Source organism: Felis catus, chromosome D1 (assembly GCF_018350175.1).
Source record: "Felis catus isolate Fca126 chromosome D1, F.catus_Fca126_mat1.0, whole genome shotgun sequence".
Taxonomy (NCBI): Eukaryota; Metazoa; Chordata; class Mammalia; order Carnivora; family Felidae; genus Felis; species Felis catus.
In genome coordinates, this window is record NC_058377.1 from 40,276,945 (window position 1) to 40,304,919 (window position 27,975).

General features: G+C 40.5%; 1 protein-coding gene and 1 long non-coding RNA gene across 17 annotated transcripts in view; one reads left to right on the plus strand and one right to left on the minus strand.

Moving 5' to 3' along the window:
- DEUP1 (deuterosome assembly protein 1) overlaps nucleotides 1-10,375 on the minus strand; it is an 83,259-nt gene extending 72,884 nt beyond the window's left edge. For 8 of the 12 annotated variants that reach the window (XM_023239338.2, XM_045038616.1, XM_045038618.1 and 5 more), the window contains exons 1-2: nucleotides 10,239-10,375; nucleotides 8,306-8,378 (exon numbers count right to left, since the gene is read on the minus strand). In XM_023239338.2, the coding sequence (XP_023095106.1) occupies nucleotides 8,306-8,334 (29 nt within the window). In that variant the 5' untranslated portion in view covers nucleotides 8,335-8,378; nucleotides 10,239-10,375. Of the gene's footprint in view, nucleotides 1-8,305; nucleotides 8,379-9,299; nucleotides 9,353-9,523; nucleotides 9,661-10,095; nucleotides 10,135-10,238 lie in introns of those variants that run through there. The other 4 variants (XM_023239337.2, XM_023239335.2, XM_045038612.1 and 1 more) reach the window with 3 other exon arrangements.
- Nucleotides 324-27,603, plus strand: LOC102902248. Of its 5 annotated transcripts, none has more exons than XR_002145541.3 (5): nucleotides 324-418; nucleotides 3,631-3,731; nucleotides 11,801-11,933; nucleotides 19,531-19,624; nucleotides 26,346-27,603. It is a non-coding gene; the product is annotated as an uncharacterized LOC102902248 (long non-coding RNA). The 5 variants fall into 5 exon arrangements; XR_006586203.1 differs by lacking the exons at nucleotides 324-418; nucleotides 3,631-3,731 and adding exons at nucleotides 9,657-9,794; nucleotides 26,114-26,236; XR_002736175.2 differs by lacking the exons at nucleotides 324-418; nucleotides 3,631-3,731 and adding an exon at nucleotides 9,394-9,550.
- Nucleotides 27,604-27,975: the final 372 nt, after the last annotated feature.

The window sequence follows — 27,975 nt, forward strand, 5'->3', positions numbered from 1 at the left end:
AATGAGGCTTTCGGTTGAAGACGGATGAACATAAACATTTTGCTCCCTTCCCAAATTCTACTAAAATAAAGCAAAGGCATATTTTTAAGCTACGAGCACAAAAGTAATGGGAGCTAGCAGTAGAGAAAAAGCCAGGAAGCAACCCAGCTAGGTAGAGGGTAAATGCTGGTGGCCCAACTTTCACCCTCTAAGTAGGAGAATTTAAAAGAGTGTTCTCTAGAATCTGATCAGCCTGAGACAGGCATTGAAAGAGACAAGCCCGATGACAAGTAGAGAAGCCCCGTCAACAAGCCCCGCCCACGTCCCGTGGAGCTTCTGGTCAGCTTCCACTCCGCCATCTTACACAGGAGCGAGCAGTCAGGGATCACGGACGTTTGAGAAAAGCACTGCAACCAACTTGCTCAAATACAAACAGAAGGTGATTTTTTGAAGAAAATTTGGCAGAAAAGAAGAAAACTTCAAAAAGTAATAGTTAAGACGCCAGAGTTATTAACTCCGGAAGAAAACAAAATGTTATGCAGGGAAGGAAGCATCATCCCAGTATGCTATGGCTCAAAGGCGAAGAGCATTTACAAAGACATAACTAGGCAAACAGAATATTGATCCAACCAAAATTATGGTGCATTGAGAGGATGACGGAAGAAAGAGAAGTGTGTGTGTGTGAGAAAGAGAGAGAGAGAGAGAGAGAGAGAGAGAGAGAGAGAGAGAGACCGTGGGCATATACGTGTATGCGACCATGTGTGTGGTGGGGATCAGGTAGTGGAGGCAGGAAAAATAACCACTGTGGATGTCGATAGATAGCGCCTAAAACTGAAAAAAAATCAAGAAGTAGCAAGAAAACCATGTTATTTAGAGATATAGAGATAAATGCCAAAAGATTCAGCCAAAAGAACTGCCTCTGGGGAGGGAACAGGAGATTGTTGTTTTTTGATTACAGCGATGAGGAACCAAGTGACTTCTTAAATTACATACATGTGTGACTAAGTAAAGAAAGATCCGGATAAATGTTCTTTTTTTAGTTAAAGATATTTTCTTTTATTTTTTTAAGTTTATTTACTTATTTTGAGAGTGAGAGTGAGAGTGGAGGAGGGGCAGAGAGCGAGAGGGAGACAGAGAATCCTAAGCAGGCTCCAGGGCTGTCAGTGCAGAGCCCCATGAGGGTCCTTGATTTCATGAACGAAGAGACCATGCATGACCTGAGCCAAAGTCAAGAGTCAGACACTTAACCAACTGAGCCGCCTAGGTGCCCCTAGAAAAGATATTTTAAAGAAGTAATCCATTATATGTGAATCCAGTTATACAAGGAAAGAAACATTTGTAAAAGCAACGTTGCAGAATTCATACATTTAGGGACTCTATATATGTATTATGTTGACCTTGGGCCTGCTCAGTGCATTTGTGTAATTCCTATTTAGAAATGCCCGTCAAAGGTTACTAAGCATAAGTTTTAGTAGTCTTCAGTTCTACTAGACTGTAGAACACCTTGGCTGGCGGCTGTGCTAAGCCCTCAGGGAGTTGCAGCTGCACTGTAGTTGGTGTCCAGATTTTGTAAAAAAACTGAATTAGTTTCTCTTTTAGAGGAGCAGGGGCCAGGAGAAAGGAGGGGCTGTGGAGCAGTTATTAGGGCCTGGGGTGAGGCATGAATTGAAGGATGTGGAGAACTATACCAGAGCCACACCCTCAGAATGACTTGATTATAAAGGAGTTGATATAAGAGATCATTTCAGACACCACTTATTCATATTTTTAATAAAAGTCAAGGGTAAATTGCATCGATAAAACTGTAAAAGGAACAATGAAAGAGGCATACAGAAAAGAAGTTCTTGGAAAGAAAACATGGTTGCCAGTACCAAAGATCTCAATAGAGGCAATAAAAATAATGTAATCGGTGCTGAAAGAAAAGAGAAAAGTCAAGAAATTCCTCCAGGACATAGAGCACAATGGAGAACAATGGAAATTATGAGAGCAAAGAAAGATATAATCCTTCTAGGAGATGAGAATGAAACAAGAGAGTGGAGAATTACTAATCAAAGAAATAGAAGAAAATGTCACTGAGTTCAAAAGATTTGAATCTTTAGTGTAAAAATGTTCACCAAATACAGTGAAGGGTTATTGCAGAAGATTCCATACCTAGAAAGTTAATCCAGTAAATTTGTAAATTCCAAGGATAAAAAGAAATCCTATAGGGGCACCTGGGTGGCTCAGTTGGTTAAGTGTCTGACTCTTGATTTCTGCTCAGGTCATGATGTCAGGGTTAGTGAGTTTGAACCCTGCATCAGGCTCTGCACTGACAGTGTGGAGCCCGTTTGGGAGTGTGTCTCTTTCTACCTCTTCCCCACTTACTCTCTATCTCTCTCTCAAAATAAATTAAAAAAAAAAAACTTAAAAAAATACTATATAAAAAAAGGAATTCTGTAGACTTTCAGACACACACAACATGGGGTGGGGGGAAAAAGGAAGAAAGGACAGACCTGAAAGACTGGCATTGGATTTTCCCTCTGCAATACTCACTGCTTCCAGACAAAGAGCAATGTTACAGAGTTCCTGTATAAGAGTGTAAGACATCTGAACATGTAACAAGTTAAGAAGTATATCACCCATGTTCATTTTTATGAAAAGATTACCTAAGGAAGTACTTCAGTCAAATTAAAATGAATTCAAAATTTTTTAAAAATTAAGAACAGGGATGGGTGCCTGGGTGGCTCAGATGGTTAAGCATCTGTTCCGGGCTCTATGCTGACAGCTCAGAGCCTGGAGCCTGCTTCAGATTCTGTGTCTCCCTCTGTCTCTGCCCCTTCCCCGCTTGCACTCTCTCTCTTTCTCTCAAAAATAAACATTAAAAATAGTTTTAAAAATTAAGAACAGGGAAGATTTTGCATACAAACAACAGCAATAAGCAATGCAAACTTACAGCCATTAATAAAGGATTCTAAAATAACAGTGGAATAAAATAATAATTAACATTATCCTATATGTAATAATTTATATATAAATTAATAGCGACCAGGAACTAGAAATCCAGACAACTTTTTGGAGGTGAGATAAAGGAATGGGGAAGCACAGGTGCTACTAAAGGTTAAGTCTTAAAAGAGAAAAAAGGATGGGGGAAGTCAAAGATACAGTTAAAATTCAAGATGCCAAAAGAGAAACCCAAATTTACAATGTTTGTAGAAAGTGTTCATTGAAAACTTATAAAATAGGATGTAAAACTTCTAACAGAAAATGAGGAAAAAGAAAACTAGCTCAGAGTAGCAAATTTGGGGAAATCAAAATGGGTCAAACGTTAGCATATTAATGATCATAAAATCCTCTTTTTAATGGCGAAGACTCTCCAACTGAGGTATTTTTTAAATCTAACCGTATGCTATTTACAAGAGACACAATATTAAAAAAATGAAAACAAGGAAATGAGATAATAGAAAATATATATCGGTGTCTATTTCTGATTTCTGGCACAGAGCTCCTAAAGCCCTTTCATTTCCTAAGTGATAAGAGTGCTAGGAGCATGTTTTGTTCTGATATTTAATCTTTGACCCTGGTTTCTGAGACAGGGATTCTGAAACCTTTGTAATTTCTTGCGTGATAGGAGTACCTTTTGTTCTAACGAGGAAATTTTGTGTGGGTTCCCAGAATGAGAGCTGGTCACTGGAAAGACTCAGCCATGGTTGGAAGCCTGGAATTCTCATCCCACCTTCCATGATCTTGAGAAGGGAGAAGGGCTGCAAATGGAGGTAATGATCCATTATGCTTACGTGATGAAGCGCCATACAAATTCCAAAAGTATGGGATCCAGAGATCGTCTGGGTTGGTAACACAGGAAGTGCTGGGAGGGCAACACACCTGGGCATGGAAGCCCAGCACCCCTTCCCACGTAGCTTGCCCTCTGCCTCTCTTCCATTTGGCTGTTCATCTGATAAACGTGTTTATCCTTTATCCTGGTAAACGTGTTTCCTTGAGTTCTGCGAGCTGCTCCAGCAAATGCATTGCACCCAAGGTGGAGGTCGTTGGAATCCCCCATAGGAGTATCTACTGCCAGTTGGTCAGAAGCACAGGTGACAACCTGGGCTTGTTACTGGCATCTGAAGTGGCAGGAGGAGCAGTCATGTGGTACTGAGCCTTTAACCTGTGTGATTGCATGCTATCTCCAGGTAGATAGTGTCAGAATTGAGCTAAATTGTAGGACACCCAGCTGGTGTCACAGACAATTGCTTGGTGCAGGAAAAACCTCCATGCGTTTGGTGACAAGGGCATCAGAAGTGAAGGGTTCTCTGTGAAGGTAAAGGAGGCACACAGGGAAGAAAAACGTAGTGGCAAGAACTGGGTTTCTCCCACACAGAAAGGAAAAGACGGAGTTTCTTCTATTACAAAGGGATGAACAAGGATATTACAGACTAAAATAAATTAAAAACAGAACAGAGATGGCAATATCAGTATCAGGCAAAGTAGAATTTAAAACAAAACACGTTAACTTATATTTGTGAGATATTTTATAAAGCTAAATCATATAATATACCAAGATATAACATCCATGAACCTCAATACATTAAGCAGCAGAACACTGAAATGTGTAAAACAAAAACTGTTTGAACTAAAGAATTGGACAAAACCACAATTATGGTGAAGATCTTCCATAAAATTTGATAGATCAAATAAACAAAAAGCAAGGTAAAAATGGATTTGAAAAACATAATTTAAATATTATTAGATCTTATTAGACGTCTGATGACTTATGTATAACTTTGTAAACCTTTTTACTTAACCAATACAGAATATACATTTGTTTTCAAACGTCCAAAGGACATTTATAGTAGCTGATCATGCAAGGGACTATAAGAACACTCTTAATGAAACTGAAATATCACATAGGCCATAGTCTGTGACCATGGTGGTAGGGAGATTAGAAAGGAATAGTAATAAAAATATAATTAACCCCTCCCTCACAACTTTCATGTCTTCACTATCTCAAATTAGTCAAACAGAAATCAAAGCTGAAATCACAGGCAATTTATTTAGAAACTGAGAGTGGAAACACTAATAGGATGGCCCCACAGCAGAGCTGCGCTCAGGAGAAACTTGAGCTTGAAAGGCTTTTATTACTTAAAGAAATCATAAAATTCAGAAATCATAAAAATAAGCGAACCACATTTTTTTAACTAAAAAAATCCAGAGAACAAAAGAAGTGAAATAAATCCAAGAAGGACAAGTTAATAAGAGTAGAAATTAATAAGGAAGCCGAAACAAAGCAAACTGTAGACATGGTTCTCTTAAGCAGGCCAAGACAAACAGATCATTTGCTCATTTATAATTATGTTCTGGGCACACACTCTAAAAACAAATAAAAAGGACAAACTCAAACATGGCTGTTTTGATTAGAAGGAGTTTAGGTTGATTATGATGGCACAAATACAAACACCTATAACTGGGGGGAAATCATGGATTTAAAATGAAAACCAAACCCTGTTGTAACCCAGCTGTTGGAGAATAATTCACCTAACAAATATTCTGTGTAAAAACGCCCACCTTATGCCTTCACGCTTTCTGTTCCTGCTGTCTGGAACTCTCTTTGCCCAATTATCATCTTTGCTCAAATGTCACCTTAGCAGGGAATGCTGGTTTGACCATCCCGTTCATCTTCTCATCCTTAGCCAGCTTTATTTTTCTTCACATCACCATAGAAAACATGTTAATGACTCTCACTGACCCTTGGAGGAGTGGTCTCTGTTTTGTTCACTGCTCTTTTCCTGGTGCTTACAACAATCAATGGCTCATAGGAGACTCTAGATACGTATTGTTAAATGAACGCTGCACCACAAAACATTACCGTATGTAGGTGACATGCTTTGATAAGCTCTGTAACATGGCCCTGATGAAGTTTTACTGTCTTTATGATCTAGATTTTTACATATTTCTCAACAGCATGAGGGACAGAAGCAAAGTCAACCTGACACTTCATGCTTTGTAGGCCGTGGTAGACAATGTCTGGTCCCATGTCTGCGGGGATCAGTAGGGTACTTGCTCATGGAAACTTCTAGTAATTCTCATTCACTTCTGGGGCGGGGGGCAAGGGGAGAATTTGGTCTATACTCTAGCCTACACTCTAATACACTTGCAATCACATTGTACAAGTGCTATAGCTCCCTACTAAATTCTAAGTTGTTTAAGGTCTGTTTCTTAATGATCTTTGTATGAACCAGAAGACTTAGTGTTGTGCTTGCCACACATTCAATATTCCACACTTTCCCCCCAAAAGAATGAATGAAGAGAAATAAGAGTCTCCATGGCCTCCGATCTGGCACCCAACCTTAGGTCTGAGACCTTCAATCTGCACCTAGGCCCTCAGTGCCATCATCACATCAGGGACCTAACACCTGCTCAATCCAGAATCCTAACCTGGCTCTGCTTACAGATACTCTCACTGCCCCCATTTCCAATGTAGCGAAGGATGCCGGGATTAGAACCACACATATCTGAATTCAAATCCTACCTTCTCCACCAACCAGCTGCATATTCTGGGGCAAGCTGCTGCTTTATTTCTCCTTCTTTCTACCTTTCTGAGCTCAGAAATGTGGCCGCGGCTGCTAACTGTCCACCAATATCCGCTCTTCTTCCTTTTCTCACCTAAGCTTTAGCTGGCCATAGAGCTGCTCAGTTAGAGATCACCCTTCCCAACCTTCCTTTTAGCTAGCTGTAGCTCTGGCCAGTGGGAAATGACGAGAAGTGAGGCCTGCTCTTTCGGGGGCACATTCCGAAAAGGAACCAAATTCTCCCCTTGCCCTTCCCCCTTCCCTCTGGCAGGAGCACAGTGGTGGGAGTTGAAGCAATCATTTTGGGTCCAGAGATGAAAAATCACCTAGTGAGGATGGCAGAGCTGCCCCACCCGTCCTGGTCTGCTTATCCCTAAACCTATTCATGAGACAGAAATAAACTTCAGCCTTATTTCAACCACTGCATTTTGGGGCCTCTTCACTGCAAGACCTCGGCCTATACTCTAATACACGCAATTTTCTTAGATGTAAAATGAGAACAATGCCTAACGGGGCTGTTGTAAGAAGTATAGAGTAGGATTTACAAAACCGACAGCTGTAACTACTTGGACTTGTGCAGCCCTCCTTTAGCCTGATGTCAAAGTCATGGTCAGCGCAGAATAGCCACCTGGGTGGTATGACTAGTCGCAAGTCAGTCACAGTCCAGATTAGGCACTCCAGTACCACTCCCCTTCACTGGCCCCTCCCCTGTCCCCCAGCTCTGGAGTCAGCCAGTGGCCGGGTGACTAATGAAACAATAGGAAGAGATACCTTTGTGGTGCAGGTGGCACAGAAGGGGTGGGGACAGATATTTGTGAAAGGGAATTTAATTATTTACAATGGTGAGTGCTGTACAAATTCTATTCTTGATCGCTTCATGAGACTTTGGTAAAATATCCAGTTCTTACTGTTGTTTGAGGAGATAAATCCGGTTTTTTAAAACGTTATTAATTTTTGATTAATTAATTTTAATCCCAGTACACTTTACAGCGATATAATAGTTTCAGGTGTACAATGTGGTGATTCAACAATTCTACACATTACTCAGTGCTCACAATGATTAGTGGACTCTTAATCCCCTTTACCTATTTTGCCATCTCCCCACCCACGTGCCCTCTGGTAACCACCAGTTTGTTCTCTAGACTTAAGAGTCTGTAGGAGCCATGGGGCACCTGGGTGGCTCAGTCAGTTAAGCGTCCGACTTCGGTTCAGGTCACGATCTCACAGTTTGTGAGTTCGAGCCCCGCGTCGGGCTCTATGCTGACAGCTCAGAACCTGGAGCTTGTTTCAGATTCTGTGCCTGCCCTTCCCATGCTCATGCTCTCTCTCTCAATAATAAATAAACGTTTAAAAAAAAAAAAAGTCTGTAGGAGCCAGATCTGTTTTGAGGCTAAGGGTTGAGTTCGGCCTTAAGGGCAAGTGTGGAGGGAAGCCTGGGACACTCAATGCAGCAAGATAGGGGCAGTATGGGTGGGAGGCACTGCCCTGTGGAAACCCAAGAGCACAAGAGGCCTGCGTGGGCACCCACCATCCCAAAACACTGTAAAAACTCACTAAATGTGGGGAAATGGTGATTTTTGAGTCCAGATCCATAGTCAACATTAGAAAGATTCATACTATAGGTTCTTAATTAGAATCACTTGAGTTTCCCTCCATCCCCCTCACCAAAAGTAATTGGTACATCCTTCTATTAATACCAAATTTCAAAATTCATGTACCATCAGGGAGTTTGGGGCATAGTTAAGTACCAACTTAACAAACAGATAATTTTCAGCACTTACCCCACTGTATTATTGGCTTGGTTCTCCATGTCAAGAAACTGATGCTTCTGGTTGATGTTTCTTGGTTTTTAATCTGTTAGGGGGAAAAAAATGACCTAGCTTTCTAAAATGCTTACATTTATTAACCTATAAAACAAGAAGACTCTGCTGTTGGCAAACCATGCAGTGTGAGCTTTTCGCAGTGTAGTAGCTCTTGGTTCTACAAAATGTGGAAATTTGCCCCCCCCCTTTTAAAATCCCCCCATGCATTTATGACATTGCCTAAGTGATGAGTTGAAATATGTGGCATTGACCGTAAGGAGCATTCATTCACTATTTACTGAGCAACATCTTGGCGCCAGCGACTGTGCAAAGTGCTTATCACTTTAAGAGGAGAGGAGTCAAACAATACCCATTGTGGAGGTGTTACAGCTAAATGTTTTCAAATTTTCCTTTCTTGTCTCCTAAAAGTTTGCCTTCGAGTAAATTCTTTCTTTGGCCCTTTCTGGGTTTTGTTAGAATGAATATACCAGGAGATTTAGGACAAAAAGGCTAAGAGTTGCCTAAAAATATAAATCTTATAATTCCTCAATGGCTTTGTGGGCACCTGCTTACCCTGTTAGTACTTGCCTAAATTAAAAAAAAAAAAAATTTCCCCCAGCAACAAAGTTTTATTTAAAAAATAAGACATGAGGAGAATTGGACAAAGTGTTGAAAAGAACTTCAACTCCTCTGAATCACTGAATTAAAGTCAATTAAGTAGCATTGAGGTGGTAGAAAGACGAGGAAGACCCCGGGGCTCAGGTCACTTCCAAATTAAAGGAATTGAAGAGAGGCTCTGGGATTGTGTGTGGAGCAGAGGGGCCAGGGGCAGGGATGGGGAAGGAAAACTGGACCAGAACGGACAGATAAACTGATTGTGCAGGTTCTTCCAATCACTCACTTTAGCGTCAGGGAAACTGAGGCACAGACAAGCTAGGCGACCTGCCCAAGACCACACAGCTAGAATCCACACCTGCCTGTTCAGGGAGGTTCAGCTCTGGGTTCTGCAAGACCATCCCGACAGCCCAGACTCTCCCCGCCCGCGCGCGCCCCCGCCAGACCGAGCACGGTTCACGCCCAGCCCCCAGTGAAGCAGCCGGCCAGTAGGGGTCCCCGGTGCCCCTGGTGCCGGCCCGGCAGAGCGGCGAGGGCGAGGGTCGGGGTGGACACCGGGTCCTGGAGGCCGGAGCGGGTTACCTGCGCTACGCCGCGCTCTCCCGCGAGGTCTGAGGCCCCTGGAGCGGGAACGCCGGGGTCACCGCCCACCGGGCCCGCCCCGAGGGGCCCCGCCGCCCGCCGCCCGCCGCCCGCCGCTCGCCACCCGCCGCCGCGCTCCCGCCGTCCGGGTCCGCTCGCCCCGCGGCCGCCGAGGCCGTTAGGGCCTCTCCCTCCCCGCCAGCAGCCGGCCCTCCGCGCCGCCACTGGTTGCCATGGGGACGCGGCCGGAACAAGCCGCCGCCGCGGAGGGGTAGGGGGATGGGCTCGGCAGCGGCGGGGCCGGGGGTGGGGCGGTGGGGCCCGGGTCCTCGCTGGCCCGCAGTTACGGGTCCAGTGTGTGCTCCCTAGACCGAAGGCTCCTCAGGACCGCATTCTGGGTCCTTTCCCCTTCGGGGCTGTCGCTGCCTAGCCCAGGGTCCCAAACTCGACAGGGGTCTGAGAAATATCGTTGAACGGACGGACGAAGGGAAAGAGTATATATATACAGCTGAGGGGAGAGGAAGTTTCTGCGTCCGGGTTTCTTAAATGCCCCTGGCCCTCCTTCCTCTTACCTACATTTGAAGTGGTATCAAAAATGGAATAGATTTGGGGTAAAGAGAACTGGCTTTCTATTCGCCAGCTGCGAAGAGCTGGGGTTTTTAAAACTGCATTGCTGAGTGCCCGGCTCCTCTAATCGTCCTATCAGCAACCGTACCTGCCTTTCCCATAAGGCGCACTGGGTTCTTAGCACAACTCTGCGAGTTAGGCGGAGCAGACAGGATTGCCTCCCTTTTTAGGGAGGAGGAAATAGCTCCTAAGCCAGGGAAGGTGGACGGAACCGAGTGACTGATTCCAAATTCTTTTCTTTTTTCACTAAATTCCAAGAATAATTGATGATAGAACTCTGTCTCGTAGCTCTGATTTCAAAGAAATAACAGGAAAGAATATATGCATACATACATGTACGCACATGTGTATATTCTATAGATGCTTTGAATAAGATTTTTCAGCACTTAAATTTATTTGGAAAATATTTTTGCATCAATTTTAGGAGCAGGAGCCTTTTTCAAAAATCCAGTTGATTAACATCTAATTCTAAAGTCTTTACACTCCACCTTCATAACATTAACATGAATTTGTTACTTAAAATGACTAGCAATTTAACGTTGACCCTAATCCCTCCACCCAGGTTCCATTTGAATTTCAAAAAAAACATTTACTATTTCTTGACAAATTGAGTTTCACAGATGAATTGTGTAAAGTAAGTTAGGTTATTAGTTCTAATATGTGTTTCATAGCTCTCATTATGATTGAATGAAGACAGTGACCGTTTCGTCTTAACTTGAAACTTTCCATTATTCTGAAAACCTTCAGTCATATTCTTAGTTCTTGTCGAAACTCAATGGGTCAGTGTATTTATTCTGACCCAAAGAAGGGAAAATGGAACTAGGAACAAAATTTCATGAAGTTTCAGGATGCCCAATATCACTCACACTGAGTAGTGCTTTACCATTGGTAAGTGCTTTCATGTTGGTTATTTCCTTTAGATGCTCAGAAGTACCATGTGACATGTGTGTAACAGGTGTTATTAGGGCTCCTTTTAGCAGATTACCTTAGCATCATGGATATGTCCAAGGTGATACATCCAGTTCAAGTGTGGCTAAGATAATGAACCTAGATTGTCTTATGCCAAATTCAGTGCTTCTCAAACTCTGTCCAAAAGTTAAGGTTGAGTAGGTTTCTTGAGCGGTCAGAATCTTGCATAGGTAACTGTAGATACGTCTAAAGCCACATTTTCACAAGAAAGAATAGGTTTGGGCAGGGCTTGCAAAGCATAAATGTATGAGAATTCACATACTGTGATGGAGTTTAAGACAATTTAAATATAGAACAGAAACACTCTGAGGGGCGGCTGGGTGGCTCAGTTGGTTAGGCATTTGACTCTTGGTTGCGACTCAGGTCATGATCTCAGGATTCGTGGGTTCAACCCCTTTGCACTGCACTGACAGCACGGGGCCTACTTGAGATTCTCTGTTTCCCTGTCTCTCTGCCCCTCCTCTGCTTGTGCTCTCTCTCTCAAAAATAAATAAACATTAAAAAAAAAAAGAAAAGAAACAGTCCATTCAATTTAATAGGAATAAAGGTTTTCATTTCAGCATGCAAATTAAGGCTTAAAAAACAAAGACCTACCTTCCCACCACCTCACCCCCAACACTTTGCAGAAGTAACTGCAGATTGCAATTTACCTGAAATGTACCTATTATTATATCTTTCCAGATGAAATTGTTTTGGAAGGGATGAGGAGAGCAGGAAGTTCCTGAGTCTAAAGGAGTGGAAGAGTGTGACCAGAGTGCTGGTATGAGATGGCAAGAGAGCTCAACGCTGAAAGAGAATTAGAGGACACAGCAAGGTCAGAATAAGATAAAAAATATAACCAGAAATGGTCAAAAGAGAATATAGAAGACATGTATGTCTGAGGAATGAGAATGACCCATGGAGGAGAAGCTAATGGATCAATTATATACAATAGACAATAATCATAGCCATAGATTGAACCTGAAAAATGGAAAAAACTGTAATTAACAAAATAGTTTTCAGGGCAAAACTTACAATGGCGGCACAGAAAATAAACATGCACTTTAGCGTATGCAAGGTTGTATAAATTAGCCTAATGTCTGTCCTTTTAACAAGGGAAATATTTATTTTTTTATCTTCTTCAAAAGAAGGTTCGGGGCACCTGGATGACTCAGTCAGTTGAGCGTCCAACTTCACTCTGGTCCTGATATTGCAGTTCAGGAGTTTGAGCCCTGTGTTAGGCTCTATGGTGACAGCTCAGAGCCTGGAGCCTGCTTCAGATTCTGTATCTCCCTCTCCCTCTGCCCCTGCCCCTGCTCACACTCTGTTTCTCTCTCTCTCTCTTTCTCAAAAATAAATCAACATTAAAAAAATTTTTAAAAGAAGGTTCAAAAATTACATATTTTTGTAATAAAAAGCTAAGTTTATATTATCCAGGAAAATATTTTAGAAGAAAGTTTATAATCAAACCTAAGTCTATATTATCCTTGGAAAATATTCTAGAAGAAATTTTATAATCAAATCAAATAATCATAGAACTGGGAGAAACCATATAGGTCCCCCCAGTCCAACCCTTTTATTTTACATAAAGAAACTCAGACCCAAAGTGATAAAATGATTTGACTACTTTCATTGCTAGTTAATGACAAAAATAGAGATTAGAACCCAAGTGTTTTTTTCTTATTATATCACGCTACTTCCAAAAACAGAAAGGAGCTAAGGAATTTTCTAGAGATACTTAAAAAAATATCCTAGTTGAGAAAATAACTATTCAGGAAGAGGAAATTCAGTCTTTAGAACCAAGATCACCCTCGGGACAACACCATCCAGTGGAAATATAATGCAAACCACTTATGTAATTTTAAATATTGTAGTACCCAAATTAAAAAAGCAGGTGAAGTTAATTTTAATCATATATTTATTTAACTCAATATATCCAGAGTACCATTTCAACATTTAGTTACTAAAAAAATTTATTGAGATGTTGTACATTCTTTTTTACCATACGAAGTGTTCAAAACTTGGTGTTCATGCTTACAGCCCAACCAGTTCGTAGAGCTGTACTCGAGTGTTCAATTGCCACACATGACTGGTGGCTACCATACTGGACAGCACAGTCCCAGAATACAGGTGTCTGGTCAATGTGCCAAAGCCCTTCATTGAGTGTAAAGGGCCATGCAGTGTGAGAGAGTCTAAATTATTCGCATGTGATTTGAGAGGGACTATGGAAGTCTCCTCCTATCAAAATCCTCATTGATTTTCTCTGGGTTCGAAGAGGGATCGGACGTCTCAAGGGAAGCGTGTAGCTCAGACACTTAGCCAGGCAGGGAGAGGCCTTTCAGCGCGTTACAGTTCACAGCGCTATCCATTCTCTAGCCCTAGCGAGGGCTGCTCCCCTGAAGAGAATTCAGACTAAATGGGAGGGCCTTACCTCTTAGTTTCGGCTCTCCGGGGGGGCCCAGGTGCCAAAGGAATGTGTCTTCCTGATCCTGATGGGAGGTCTAAACAGCAGGTCTCACTGTAGAACGCAAAACCAATTTTTTTTGGAAAATGCCAATCATATTTTTTTCTTGTACTTTGCTTTCTTATAGTAGACCCTTAGTGTTTTGGCACTATGGTTTCGAAAAGTTAAGGGGAACTGAAGATTTTGTACAGTTTTGAGCTAAAGTTTTATAGAGGAGACAGCTTATTCCCTGGGCTCAGGCATGGCAGGGGCAATGTTGAAGTGAAGGGTCCCCAGTGGGGAAAACAAATTTGCAGCCAGGGGTCAACTCTTTCCAGAAGCTCATCTCTGTTGAAGCTTTTCAAGTCCCGAGCTAATATGATAGTGAGAAATTATTGGGTCAAAGTCTAGGAAAGGGCAAGAACTTAGAGAAGTCGGCCAGGCACTCAATGCTGCTTTTGCCTGGAGGGCATCTGATGCTCTGGAAGGAGTAACTACAAAACTGAGCAGCAGTTTTATTGGTCTTAGGAAGCACAGGGGACAAAAGACAAAACCTGGGCGCTCTCCACGTAGGGAGTTCTACCTTAAACTGGAAACCCACAGGCTTTGCCCTCAGGAAAACGGTCAAGTGGAAATAAATGAGTACCCTCACTGACTTGCAGCCCAGCTTTGGATCACCTGGGTAATTTGGGGCACCCTCAATCTCTGAGCATGGGTGAGGCATTATTGGACTGGTAGATCAAGAGACATTGAGGGGACACCTGGGTGGCTCAGGTCATGATCTCGCGGTTCATGGGTTCGAGCCCTGTGATGGTCTCTGTGCTGACAGCTCAAAGCCTGGAGCCTGCTTCAGTTTCTGTGTCCCTCTCTCTCTACCCCTCCCCTGCTTGTGCTCTGTCTCCCTCTCTGTCTCTCAAAAGTAAATAAATGTTAAAAAAAAAAAAAAAGAAAGAAAGAAAGACACATGGAGGAAGCAAGCAAAAATTTTCTTTGGTTAAGATTAAAATCATTCTAGGCCTCAAATTATTCCCAAGAATAATTTCTCAAATCAAATGACCGGAACATACCTAAATGTAATCCAGGGCCAGGAAACAAGATACCATCAGGGAAAAACAATAGAAACTACAGACCACAGAAACAGAACCACAGAAGCCTTAGATACTGGAATCAGACAAAAATTATAAAGCTATGAATAGCATGTTTAAAGAAACAAATGACAAAATTGAAGAAATCTTTAGGGAGAAGTAAGTATGAAAACTGACTTGACAGATGTGAAAAGGAACCAAATAGAAATTAAAAAAAAAAATTACTAACAACCAAAATTAAGAACATAACAGATGTGTGTAATAGTAGTTTGACACAGCGACAAAGAGAATTTGTGAACTAGACAATAGATCAGAAGAAAGTTTTCAGATAGTAGAGAGAAAACAAAATAATGAAAAATATTTTAAGATGAAAGTTTACAAGTTTAGCACTTTAATATAATTACTTGTTGTTGAAAATAAGATAGATTATATACATGAACACATCTAGTATATGCCCTAGCATAGAGTGGGTACTCAACAAGTATTTGTTTAATTTGAAATAAAATAAATTTAATTTGGTTAATTTGCAAATCATCTTTGTCACTTTTCATAATTTTTATAATTACCTTTTCTGTGTCAAATGTTCAAGGTTCTCTTAATTTTTAAACATATTAATCATAGTCATTTTTTATTTTGTGTTTTATGATTCCAATCTCAAAAATTTCAAGATCTATTACTGCTAGTTCTTACCATGTTGTCTTAGTTTTGTGTGTGTGTTTTATGACTTTTGACTATGAGATAATTTGGGGGGAGGAATTTATTTCTGAGACATCTTTGAAACCACATTGAGGTTAAATTCTTCCAGAGAGGATTTACATCTGCTTTTGGAGGTTCCTTGGGGCATACTCAATCCCAAACCACTCTACATTAAATTCTTCACAGGAGACTTTTCACACAACACGGGTAATATGAACGAATGAAAAATAAGTGTAGGGACAACTTATGATACAAATTTCCAGAGAAAGAATTTCCTTTCACCCAGGCCAAAGTCAAGATGGGTATGTTTTCTGCTGTTCCATTTTTGTGACTTAAAAAAAAAAATAAACCTTGGGACACCTGGGTGGCTCAGTTGGATGAACATCCAACTCTTGATTTTGGCTCTGGTCATGATCCCAGGGTCGTGGGATCAAGCCCCCTGTCAGGCTCTGCACTGAGTATGGAGCCTGTCTAAGATTCTTTCTTTTCTTACTTTTTTTCTTTTTCTTTTTCTTTCTTTCTTTCTTTCTTTCTTTCTTTCTTTCTTTCTTTCTTTCTTTCTTTCGTTCTTTCTCTATTTCTCTAAAATAAAAAAATATGTACAAAAATAAGCCTTTTATTTTAGGAGTTTTAGATTTACAGAGAAATTGTGAAGATAATATAGTTTCCACATACCCCACATCCAGTAGACCTTATTATTAACATCGTACATTAGTATGGTCCATTTGTTACAATTAATAAACCAATACAGATATAATACTATTAAATAAAGTCCATATTTTACTCATATTTCCTTAGTTTTTACCTAATTTTTTCTGTTGCAGGGCCCCATCCAGGATAACACATTTAGTTATCATGTCTCCTTGAGCATCTCTTGGCTGTGACGGTTTCTAAGAATTTCCTTGTTTTCAATGATCTTGACAGTTTTGAGAAGTGCTGGTTAGGTATTTTGTGGAATGTCCCTTGAATGAAATTTGTCTAGTGTTTTCCTACTGATTAGACTGGGGTTATAGGTTTGGTGGAAGAAGATCAAAGAAACAAACCGTCATTTTCAGCACACTGTATTGAGAGTACCTGCTATCAACATGATTTATGTTGATGTTGATCCTGGTCCCCTGGTGTTCGTTAGTTCTCGCCACTGTAAAGTTACTCCCCCCACCCTTTGCATCCTGTACTCTTTTTTTAAAATTTTTTTTAACGTTTATTTATTTTTGAGACAGAGAGAGACAGAGTGTGAATGGGGGAGGGTCAGAGAGAGGGAGACACAGAATCTGAAACAGGCTCCAGGCTCCGAGCTGTCAGAACAGAGCCAGACGCGGGGCTGAACTCACGGACCGCGAGATCATGACCTGAGCCGAAGTCGGCCGCTTAACCGACTGAGCCACCCAGGCACCCCTACATCCTGTACTCTTTAGAAGAAAGTCATTATGTGCGGCTGACACTCAAGGAATAGGGAATCTACTCCATCACCTCCTTAAGGGTAGAATATTTATAAAAATTATTTGAAATTCTTTTGCACAGATTTGTCTCATCTCTTCCATTTATTTATATCAGCATGGACTTGTGGATATTTATTGTATATTTTGACTTATAATCCAAAACGACTTTATTTTGTTTCTCAAATTGTTCTAGATTTGGCCATTGGGAGTTCTTTCAGCTAATTTCTATGTTCCTTTGACACATACCTTCAGTAGTGTGGGGTTTAGTTTAGTTTTGTATTTTGAGAGCACCTCATTGCTTTCTGGCATTACACAATGCTCCAGGCTCATTCTGTATATGTATATTTTCTGCTTCTGTGCTAGAATCTGCTATTTCTCCAAGGATCCATGTTGCCTTTTATTTAAAGTGCAATTAGAAACCGAGATACAAGCAATGGGTATGTTCATTGCTACTCGAGTGTCATTGATTCTAAGCTGACAAAGCAAGGACATATTTATGTCTATACTAACCCATGTATATATAAATATCTATCACTATTTCTATATGTCACCATTTATATCTTTATTAGGCTAAACAAGAGTCCCCACTATATAAACCAAAGAACACAATATAGCCATTTATAAAATAAGACAATAGGGCTTTAAAATATACTCAGAACACAGAAATTCATATTAGGAAACTCAATTATTGTTATTGTGCTGTTATTTAATTTTACCGAAATGACTTCTATGAATTGAGAATTACTTTCTGTGTATCTCTGAGTGTCATGTGTTCTGGTTATCCTATAAACAATTGTTAACGCGCAGCTGGCTGAATAAAATTGAGTTGGAGATACATGAAAAAGTACTTCAAACAAATATTAATGAATAAACCTTCTGTCATCACTGTGAGGGTACGCAGCCCCTGTATTAGAGAGATACCAGTGTTTTATCCATTTTAGTGTCACCCTTCAATGATCACGTGGAACAACACACAGGTTGAAGAAAAATGACTCCCAGAACCCTCGTTGCTTAGGTACTTTGTGTCGCGAGACTCCTCATCGCGCTGCCATCATTATGCCTCTTTTTGTTGCAGGTAGAAAACACGTTAGCCCGGTTGCTGTTGCTACTGAATACGAGTGGTTATGCCCATAATAAAACATCATTCTAGGTGGTATCTGAGTCCAGCACTGAGGGAACGTGAGTTTGCCATTTTCAATCAGGAAGAAAAAAAAAAAAACCCCAAACATTTTCCTCTCCCTTTTTTCCCCAGACTAAAATTATGAAGCCTCTTAGATGTGTCCAGAAAAAGAATCCGAGAAGTATGTAGCGTGAATCTAGTTCATATTACTCTCACATACAGTGCCATTTCCTTTCCCCATGGTTTCATTCTACGGCACTGTAATTCCATACGAGGCTTGTTAGAAACAACTTTTGACAATTTAGGGGAGTTATCTTTTCTAAAAATTAAATTCACATTATTGTGATGGAACATTTTGGAGTGTACCTGAACAGTATACTCCCCTTCCGTCTGCGGTGACCTCAACATCCAGAAACCCAAATTACCTCTGAAAGGTTGTAAATTGCTTTGTAAAGAAGGCATCAATCTCATTATCATAGTGCCGTGTTGAAATTCATTATGCAGTCTTATTTCTGAACAGACTGGGGGAATTTTCTCAGCTTGACATAAATCCTTGGATGGTAGTGACTGATGATCACTGAAAGGAAGCCACATTTTCTTTTTTTCTCTTTTCATAGTTAAGTGTTTCAATTGCATTTCCTCACTTTAACTGGGTGTAAGTCACTTACCCATTGATGGCTGAATTAAGTTTGCAAACCATGAAGGAAAAAAAAATGTTCATTCTTCTGAGCGGGGAATCAACAGTAGTAAGCAGTTGCCCTCTGGGCAAGAAAAATATAATTTCAGTGCTCATTACTTAAAATTGTGCAATATTTTTCTCTTCTTGAACCCTCCTTTTTCTCTGAACATACGATATGTGAAAACAACTATATAAATGTTTATTTCCTAGAAAGTCAGCTGAGCATTATAGAGAGAATGTGGGCTTTGAATTCATGTGGATAAGAGTCTGCATCTCAGCTCTACCACTTAATTTATTTGCCCTCATTGTGTATTAGTTTCCTCGTTCCTACAGCAGGAAATAATAACAGAGGGACGTAGAAATGTTAAATTAGATCAGTTATGTATATAATGAACTTGTCACATTGTAGGTGCTTAATAATAGCTGCAGTTAGCATCATTATTGTTGTTAACTAGTATTAGTATTTGTTACATAGCTATTCTGCTGTATTTAAAACATTTAGAAAGGAAAAATATATGGCCCCTTTTAGAAACAGGTTAGCCTGGAGTGCCTGGGTGGCTCAGTTGGTTAAGTGTCTCTTTTGGCTCAGGTCATGATCTTGCGGTTCGTGAGTCTGAGCTCTGCCTTGGGCTCCATGCTGACAGTGCAGAGCCTGCTTGGGATTCTGTCTCTCTCCTTCTCTCTCTGCCCTGCCTACACCCTCTTTATCTCAAAATAAATGAGCTTAAAAATTTTTTTTAAAAAGAAAAAAAAAAAACCAAAAAGATTGACCTGAGCAGGTTGTAAAATAAAGAGCTTTGTCAGAGAATACTTGAATGATAATCAAATAGTGATATAGGGGAGGGGAAAGGCTAATTAAAATAATTGGTTGCTAAGGTATTTTTTCCCCAATTAAAAGTCAATCCCATGGAGTTAAATGAAGACTTTCTGCATATCTGAATTTCAATTATTCCATTATTCATCCATTCAGAAACTGCCCATTTATGCCACGTGAAAGGCACTGTGGAAGAAGAAGGACCCAGGAAGAGAAGAGTGCAAAGAAAACTTCATCTGAAATAAGCAAGGTATTTTTTCAAGCCATAAAAACAAAAAGAAGCTCACCCTCAGCAAAAGTTAAGGAATATACATTAAAAAAATATCATACTTTCTCTCATAGGATTGAGAAAAATTAGAAAGACTAATAACATTTAAAATTAGCAAAGATACAGAGACACTCTCATCTGCTGCTTGGGAGAGTGTAAATTGTTACAATTATTTGGGGGAGAAAATTTGACAATATCTATATCAATTTAAAATGGGCATAGCCAGAGATTCCCATTTTAAGAATTTACCCTACAGAAATAATACCTTGAGAACATAAAGATATATATGCAAAGAGGCTTGTTGCAGCATTGTTTATATTTGCAAAAAAAGAAGGAGGGAGGACAATATATTTCTTTACATATTTCTGGGTAATAAGTTACCGCCCCCCCCAGATTAGCAGTTCAAAACAACAAATACTTATTATCTCAGAGTTTTTGAGGGTGGTGAATTGGTAGTGGCTTAGCTGGATGGTTCTAACTCAGGGTCGATCATGAGAGTACAGTCAAGATGTTTGCCGGGAGTGCAGTCTTTGAATGCTTGACTGGGACTGGGGAATCTGCTTCCAATATGGCCCCCCAACATGTCTGTTGGTAGAGGACCACAGTCCCTCTCCACATGGACTACACGAACCTCTCCCTAGAGCTACTTGAGCATTCTGAGTGACATGGCGGCTTGCTTCTCCCAGAATGAGTGATCTAAGACAGAGCAAGAATGAAGCTGGCTTCTATGACCTAGCGTTAGAATTTGCACACTATCATTTCTGCAGTATTCTACAATATCAATATTCTACCAATGCTCTAATATTCCAAGTCATCAAGTCCAGTCTAAGCTCAAGAGAAAGTGATTTTGTCTCCACTTTTTGGAGGGAAGAGTGTTGAGTGATTTGGGGACATATTTTAAAACTACTCCAACTTGTTCTCTGGCCACAAATTAAAATTATTTTCACATAGAAAACATACTCATCCCAGGGCACTTGGGTGGCTCACTCGGTTGAGTTTCTAACTCTTGGTTTCGGCTCAGGTCATGGTCCCAGGGATGTGGGATCAATCTCTGTGTCAGGTTCATCATTGAGCATGGAACCTGTTTAAGATTTTAGATCTCTCCTTCCTCTGCCCCTCTCCCCTGATTGTCTTGCTCTCTCTCAAATAATTGATTGATTGATTAATTGATTGATTGACTGATTGATAAAATAAAATAAAATAAAATAAAATAAAATAAAATATACTCATCCCTTCCAAATTTACTCCCCTTCACCCCCAAGTCTCAACCCATTACAGTATCAGCTTCAGAAAGATATCATGTTAATTTGGTCCAGGTATGGCTGAAGCTTCCCAGGTGTCATTCCTTAAGTGCAGCTCCTTGAGTACACTTCCTCTGATCTCAGGCACTGTGGACTAAAGAGACAAGGTATCTGCTCACATACACCCTCAATGTACATTATGTAGGATGGACAAAAGATAAGCACTGTAGACATTCCTGTTCAAAAAGAAGGAAAATGGGAGGCCCAAAGCAATCATTGTTCTAAGCCACATGTTAAAAGTGTCTTGATTCAAATTCAATCTTACTCCTGCCCGGGAATGATCCTCTGTGGCTCTTGGCTCCACAACCTGGGTTCTTGATGACCTCTTTGGATTAATCCTTCCTTTTCCTTGCAAGGTAGGCTGTATTGGAGCTGTGTAATTTTCTCAGTAAAATTTTGGAGTTCCAAATGCTTCTTTTCATTGTGTACTATCTCTGTCTCTTTCAGTCTGAGCTGGTAGTATTTCTGTAATTATAATTATTTTTTAGAAAACTGTTGGCCTCCTATGAATTGTATTGAGGTTCCCTTCATTCAACAAAAGCCACACCCACAAATCTCTTCAAGGTAAATTCTCTCTACCTTGGGCTTCCGCTGAACTATGGAAGAACAACATCCCTAAGCATCTTTAAAGCTCTGTTGTTTGAACAGTTTTCTGAGGCGCCATCTTAGTTCGATCTTTCTGTGGTCATAAACAAGGTATTCTATAGCTACCCCTCAGCCTCATCTCTAGACCATGTTTTTCCTGGAAGTGGCCTTGATTTGATCTTTGATGGGAAGCCATTTATTAATTTTAGCTTGGTTTGCCATTTGGAAGCATTGGGCATCTCCAAAACCATCCAGTCTAGCTTTGTCATGTGTAATAATCCTTTCTTAAGTTTCTCTCTTTGTTCTCACATTTTATTGTAAACAGCAAGAAGAAACCAGGTGGCACCTACAGCACTTTACCTGAAAATCTCTCTAGCTACACTACCCAGTTCATTAGGTACATTTTCTACTTTCCAGATTACTACAGGGAACAGTATACTAAGTTTTCTGCCATTACATAACAAGGATCCCCTTTTCTCCAGTTTCCATAAAGCTTTTGTTCACTTTCCTTTGAGGCTTCACCCACAGCCTCCCAATGGCAATCAGGCCTCTAGTAATAGTTTCATTAGGCTTTTACTAACACTCTTCCTCAAAGCCCTGACAGCCTTTTCTCGCTGCCCAGTTCTAAAGCCACTTCCACATATTTAGGTTTTAACATGACAGCACCCAAATTCCAGGTACCAAAACTGTATCAGTTATCTACTGCTGTGTAACAAGTTACTTCAAAACATAGAAGCTTATAACAACCATGTAGTATCTCATAGTTTCTGTTGGTCAGGAATCAGAAAGCATGATAACTGGGTGGTTTTGGTTCAGGGTGTCCTGATATTACAGTCAAGATGTCAGTCAGGGCTGCATTCTTTGGTAAAATGCGAAAGATTTATGCAATCTGAAGAGAAACCAGAGCATTGGGCTGCATTCTTTGGAAGGCTTGACTGGGGCTGGCAGATCCACTACCAAGATGGCTCACTCAATTGGATATTGGCAGAGGGCCTTAGTTTCCTGCCACATGGGCCTTTCTTTAGGGCTGCTTGAGTGTCCTGGTGACACAGAACTGGCTTCTCCTTAAATGAGTGGTCTGAGAGAGAGTGCAAAGGGGAAGCTGCAACGCCTTCTACGATCTATTCTCAGACATCACGTAGTGTCACTTCGGCCATATTCTGTTCATTAGAAGTTAGTCACAAAGCCCACACTCAGAAGAGGGGAATTATGCTACACCTTTTGGAGAGGAGTATCAAGAATTAGTAGACTTATTTTATTTATGAATGTATCTTAAAACTACCTCAATACCCATTCAAAATAATGAGGTATATAAAAAATATTAACTTAGAAAAATGTTGTCAATATACCAATAAGTAAAAACGTGTGGGGAACAAGCTTAGGAATTCCCTGAGCTTGCACCCATGGGTTAACAAGGCCTACAGGAATAGGAAATCTCAGGATGAAAGCATCCAAAATTAGGTAAGTAAGATTAGGTATTCAGGGTGGAAACGTCCCCAACTTAGTACTATAGCAGAAAGCTACTTTCACAGGAAGGAATGACCAAAACAGGTAAACAGGTAAACAGGACTTTAGACCACAGCAGGGCAAAGTTTCCAGGAGCAGAGATAATTAGCAAAAGAAAGGTGCCTTGTTGACCCTGAGGTAGCATGTTCTGTCTTTCTTGTCCCCTAGGCAAGTTTAGGTAAACAGAGGTGGCACCTCATGTCTGCCTTAAACAACCCTCTGCCCAGTGTCAGGATTTTATTTTGTACTGACCCAAGCCCCGAACACCACATATCTTCGAAACCCCCTTTCCCTCACGCCCATGAGTTTATGTTCATGGTTTCATTGTCTCTTTGTGCACATCTATCACACTTGTAAGTCTTCTGATCCTAATAAAAACGGAGCAAGGACCCTTACTTGGGGCTCTTGTCTTCTCCTGGACATTAGCCTCTCTTGCATTTTAATTCTGCATCCACTCTCTTGCTGGACAAGAGAGAACTCCAGACCCAGAGTCTATGACAAAAAAGAACAGAGCAAGTCTAATAGTGGTATGTATAACATGATCCTATACTTTGGGGGAAACAAATCTAAACTTGCATATGTAAGTATAAACCTAAAAATTCCTAGAAGCCTACAGACCAAAATGTTGACAGTGCTTACAAAGATATGGTAGATACTTGCAAATGAGCCTAGTGGGACTGAAAAAAAGTGAATTTTACATATTACTTTGAAAAAGGAACAGCAATTTTTTTTTACTTTGTGGTTTTTGATGTTTTTTGAAACTTGTTGCTTATATAATTACATAATTGCATAACAGGGAGAGACTTAATATTTAGCTATTAACATTGAATTGAGATTGAAAGAGAAAGGAGTTGAGGCCCCACCCAAGTCTCAACATAATGATTAAATGTCCAAGAGGAAAACCAGTTCATTCCTACTGAAGATCTGATTTGTTAAAAGTTGATAAAAGCGGACTTGTAAATTGTGAAAAAAATAATTTCAATTCTGCTTGTTGTACTATATGGTAAATGTTGACAAGATTTCAAGAAAAAATATGTAACAAAGGATTTCTTTGTTTTTAATTTTATTAAATGTATATTTATTTTTGAGAGAGAAAGAGAGAGTGTGTGAGAGGGGGAGGGGCAGAGAGAGAAGGAGACAGAGAATCAAAAGCAGGCTCCTCACTGTCAGCGCAGAGTCTGACGTGGGGCTTGAATTCATGAACCTTGAGATCGTGACCTGAGTGGAAACCAAGAGTCAGATGGTTAACCAACTTGAGCAGAAACCAAGAACGAGATGCTTAACCAACTGGGCCACCCAGGGGCTCCTAGCAAAGGATTTCTAATTAACACAGAAATGTGGAAGATTGGGACATACTTTACCTATTCTTCCTTCCTACAACTCCACAATGACAGTAAAGGATTACAGACACACACACACACACACACACACACACACACACACACACACACGTGGTGAGAGAGAAGAAGAGGGGAGAAGGAGATACAGAGTCGGAGAGAGAGGAGGAGGAGAGAGAGCACAGGGACAATAGGAAAGAAGACAGCGGTATAATTTTAGCAGCTGGATGATTAATGGATAAATGGGGACCAACTCCACAGACCACAGGAAGCTGAAATCTAAGCCCACTAGGGCTAAATCTAAGAAGCATATCAACCCATGCCAAGGATTTAAAAAAAAAATGCTCAGGAACTGACTCCGACAAGTACTTCAGAATATAGGAGAACAGGTAGGGAAGAAAACAAGAGGGTTGGTTGAAAATCCACACAGGATGTAGATGGTGACCCAGGTCCTTTCCCCAGCTGGACAACTGCCTCTTCATGAAGCTGGCAGAAAATCCAAGGTTTATTCTCTGGAGATGTCAAACCAGAGGTCTCTGGACTTAGGGCATTCGGCAGAAGGAATGAAGGCTACCATACCAAACACAGAACTGAATGAAAGCCTCTTTTGTAAACATCCTCTTCCATGGCTCAGCTCTTAGGATGCTGGCAGCCACATTTAAGGTCAGGATATTAGAGGAGTCCTCTCGGAGGAAAGTGATCAGCTGAAGAGAAAAATGAGGAAAAAAATAAAATGTTGACACTTGGGAGTCCCTGTGTTCTTCTCAATTATCCTTCAGCGAAGCCCAGTCTTTAAGAAGCCCTACTCTGTCTCACACTATTAAGGCCTCTTTCTTAAATAGGAGCCAAAATAAGAATGATGAGAGATTTGAGGGAGGGCAACTTTTAACATCAGAGAGACCAAAATAAATAGAAAAGGTAACACAGACAAAAGAAACAACATAAGAAGCAGAAGAAAAACAAACAGTAATTCTCTTCAGGGAAATAAGAAAAAAACATTACACACACACACACACACACACACAGGTTATAAAAAGAGAACACGTAGAAAACAAAATAGATCACCTAGAAATTTTAAAATACTATACCAGAAATTCAGAAATTGCAATTCTGAAATAAAAATTTAGAATGCCCTCATGACAGGTATAGAGAAACCTATCAAATGAAAAAAAAGAAATAATTATTAATTTCAGGGAAAATGTTTATGCGGATAGAATCGTGTAAACTCAAATACTGATCTATCAAAACAATATTATATGTTTATATATATGGGTGGATGAAAGAGAAGTCTGTATCTGGGGAAGCTATGATTATCTTCAACAGTGAGGATAGCCAGGTAATATGTAAAACACAAAATTAGGGGTTCCTGGGCAGCTCAGTCTGTTAAGCATCTGACTTGGCTTCTGCTGAGGTCATGATCTCACAGTTTCGGGGGTTCAAGCCCCACATCAGGCTCCGTGCCGACAGTGCGGAGCCTGCTTGGGGTTTTCTGTCTCCCTCTCTCTCTGCACCTTCCCCACTTGTGCTGTCTCTGTCGTTCTCAAAATAAATGAATAAACTTTAATAAAATAAAATACAAATTTGAAAAACAGTATAATCAACTCGTTCATTAGAAAGCTATGGTAGATATTTGTCATTTCTTGGGCTGTCCAGCTCCTTTTGAATGACATCTTACTATCTTTGGGAAATTTATTGTCATTTGAGCCCTGTATCCCCAAAATGAAACCCAAATCCTGTTCCAGTGTCCTTGGCGGCTGGCACAGCTATATGTGACCTGGCCTCCACTACCAGGCTCGCTCCCGTGAGAGTCTGACTTGGAAGTGGACACCTCGAGGAAGGGGCCCCATGTGGAAACCATTTGGCTGGTGAGGACATGGCAGAATCATGCAGCTCTGGGGGGCGGCCACAAGGTTGTATTTCAGAGCGGCACCTGCACCAGTGGGGCAAGCAGTGTTGAACATTTTCTTTTCTTAGGGCAGCCTGTCACATGCCTTTAACCATTGTTCCGAGAAGCTTGGCACCCCCATGAGCTACCCAACTGACTGAGTCAGTCTGTCCTCTGTGAGTAACAACCCTGGGAACTGCAGAGGCAAATAGAGAAAAAAGCCCAAGAACTTGGAATGGTTGCCTTCTGGAGTGGTAAATCAAGAGTGGGAAGAGGTGGACCAGGAGACTATTGTTTTTTATTATAAGCCTTTGTTTTCCTGTTGGGCTTTCTAACCATGACTATCACAATTTCTAACCATGTACATGGGTGAGTTTGATAAACATTAAAATTGAAACAACAAGAAAGAAAACAGACAATAAGAACTATCTTCTGGAGAGTGTAAATGCGCTACACAATGTTACCTCTAGCTTGTTAGTCTGTGGGAGACGTTACTTGTTGATAACAGCTCTATTTCCCTCCAGGGCCTGGAAACAGACTCACAAACCTTCCCGATATCTGTTTCTAGGTATAATGAAGCTGGGTCTTTGGATGAAAACTATTTGCCACTCTTGGCCTAAGAGGAAATACTCAATCTCAGGACCTGCATTCCTGAACCTAAGTGAAAACAAGACCAGAATATGTTTTATGGTATACTAAATTAGAACGTATATCTTGGTATACCTAATTCTGACAAATAACCTTAATTAAGAGATGTATGTCACCACTATGGAACTCTATTATTCCAGTGAAATTGCTACAGTTGAAAAAAACCCATTTAGGTTTCTGACCATGAACATGAAGATAAACTTGGAAACTTTACAGCACTATGATTAATAGAATTTTCTTACTTCAGAGTTTTCAGGGTGGTGCAAATCTCCTCACTAGCAATACTGGCATAACACTATAGAAGAAAAAAATGTTTCTTCAAGTCAACATGTAGTTAATTCACATTTGGAGATAAGAATACCGTGACAACATGACAATTTAATGAATTTTGAGCAGCTTTAGGAAGGGGATTATTAAAAGAAAAAGAAAAGAAGTGTTTTGTGGTAGAAAAACAGCACACCAGAATTATCTGGACAATTTTTAACAGTCATTTGCAAGGACTTATTTTTCCCTTCTTTTACCATAATTTCCTTCCTTCCTTCCTCCCTCCCTCCCTTCCTTCCTTCCTCTCTTTCTTTCTTTTAATTTCATTTTTACTACTACAGTGGTTGTATTATTTGCCTATGATGAAATGAGATTCTGTACAAGATTCAAGAAGCATACTTAAATCCATCATTAAAAATCTCCTGGCATTTTTCAGTGGCACCTTTATATTACTTGGAATTTGGCTGTATTTGCTTTACCTTTATATTAATCACATGGCTAGTATGCCAGGGCAAACTTGAATTCTGTGGCCAACAAAGTCTCAGAGGAGGTTGTATCTCTGAAGAGGAGGACCTAATGGTGCATGGTAAATGAGATACGGAATAATATGCATAATGGTTTAATGTTACCTAGTCCCCAGAATCTGCCAAACCAGTGGAGTGATTTTGGGCAAGGCACTTAACTTCTGAATCTTATTTCTCTCATCTGTGAGATGCAATGATTGGGCTTAATGATCTCTAGGGTGATTCCCTGCACACAAATCCCTTAGTGGTGACATCTATGGTTTACATCTTTAGGATTCCTGTG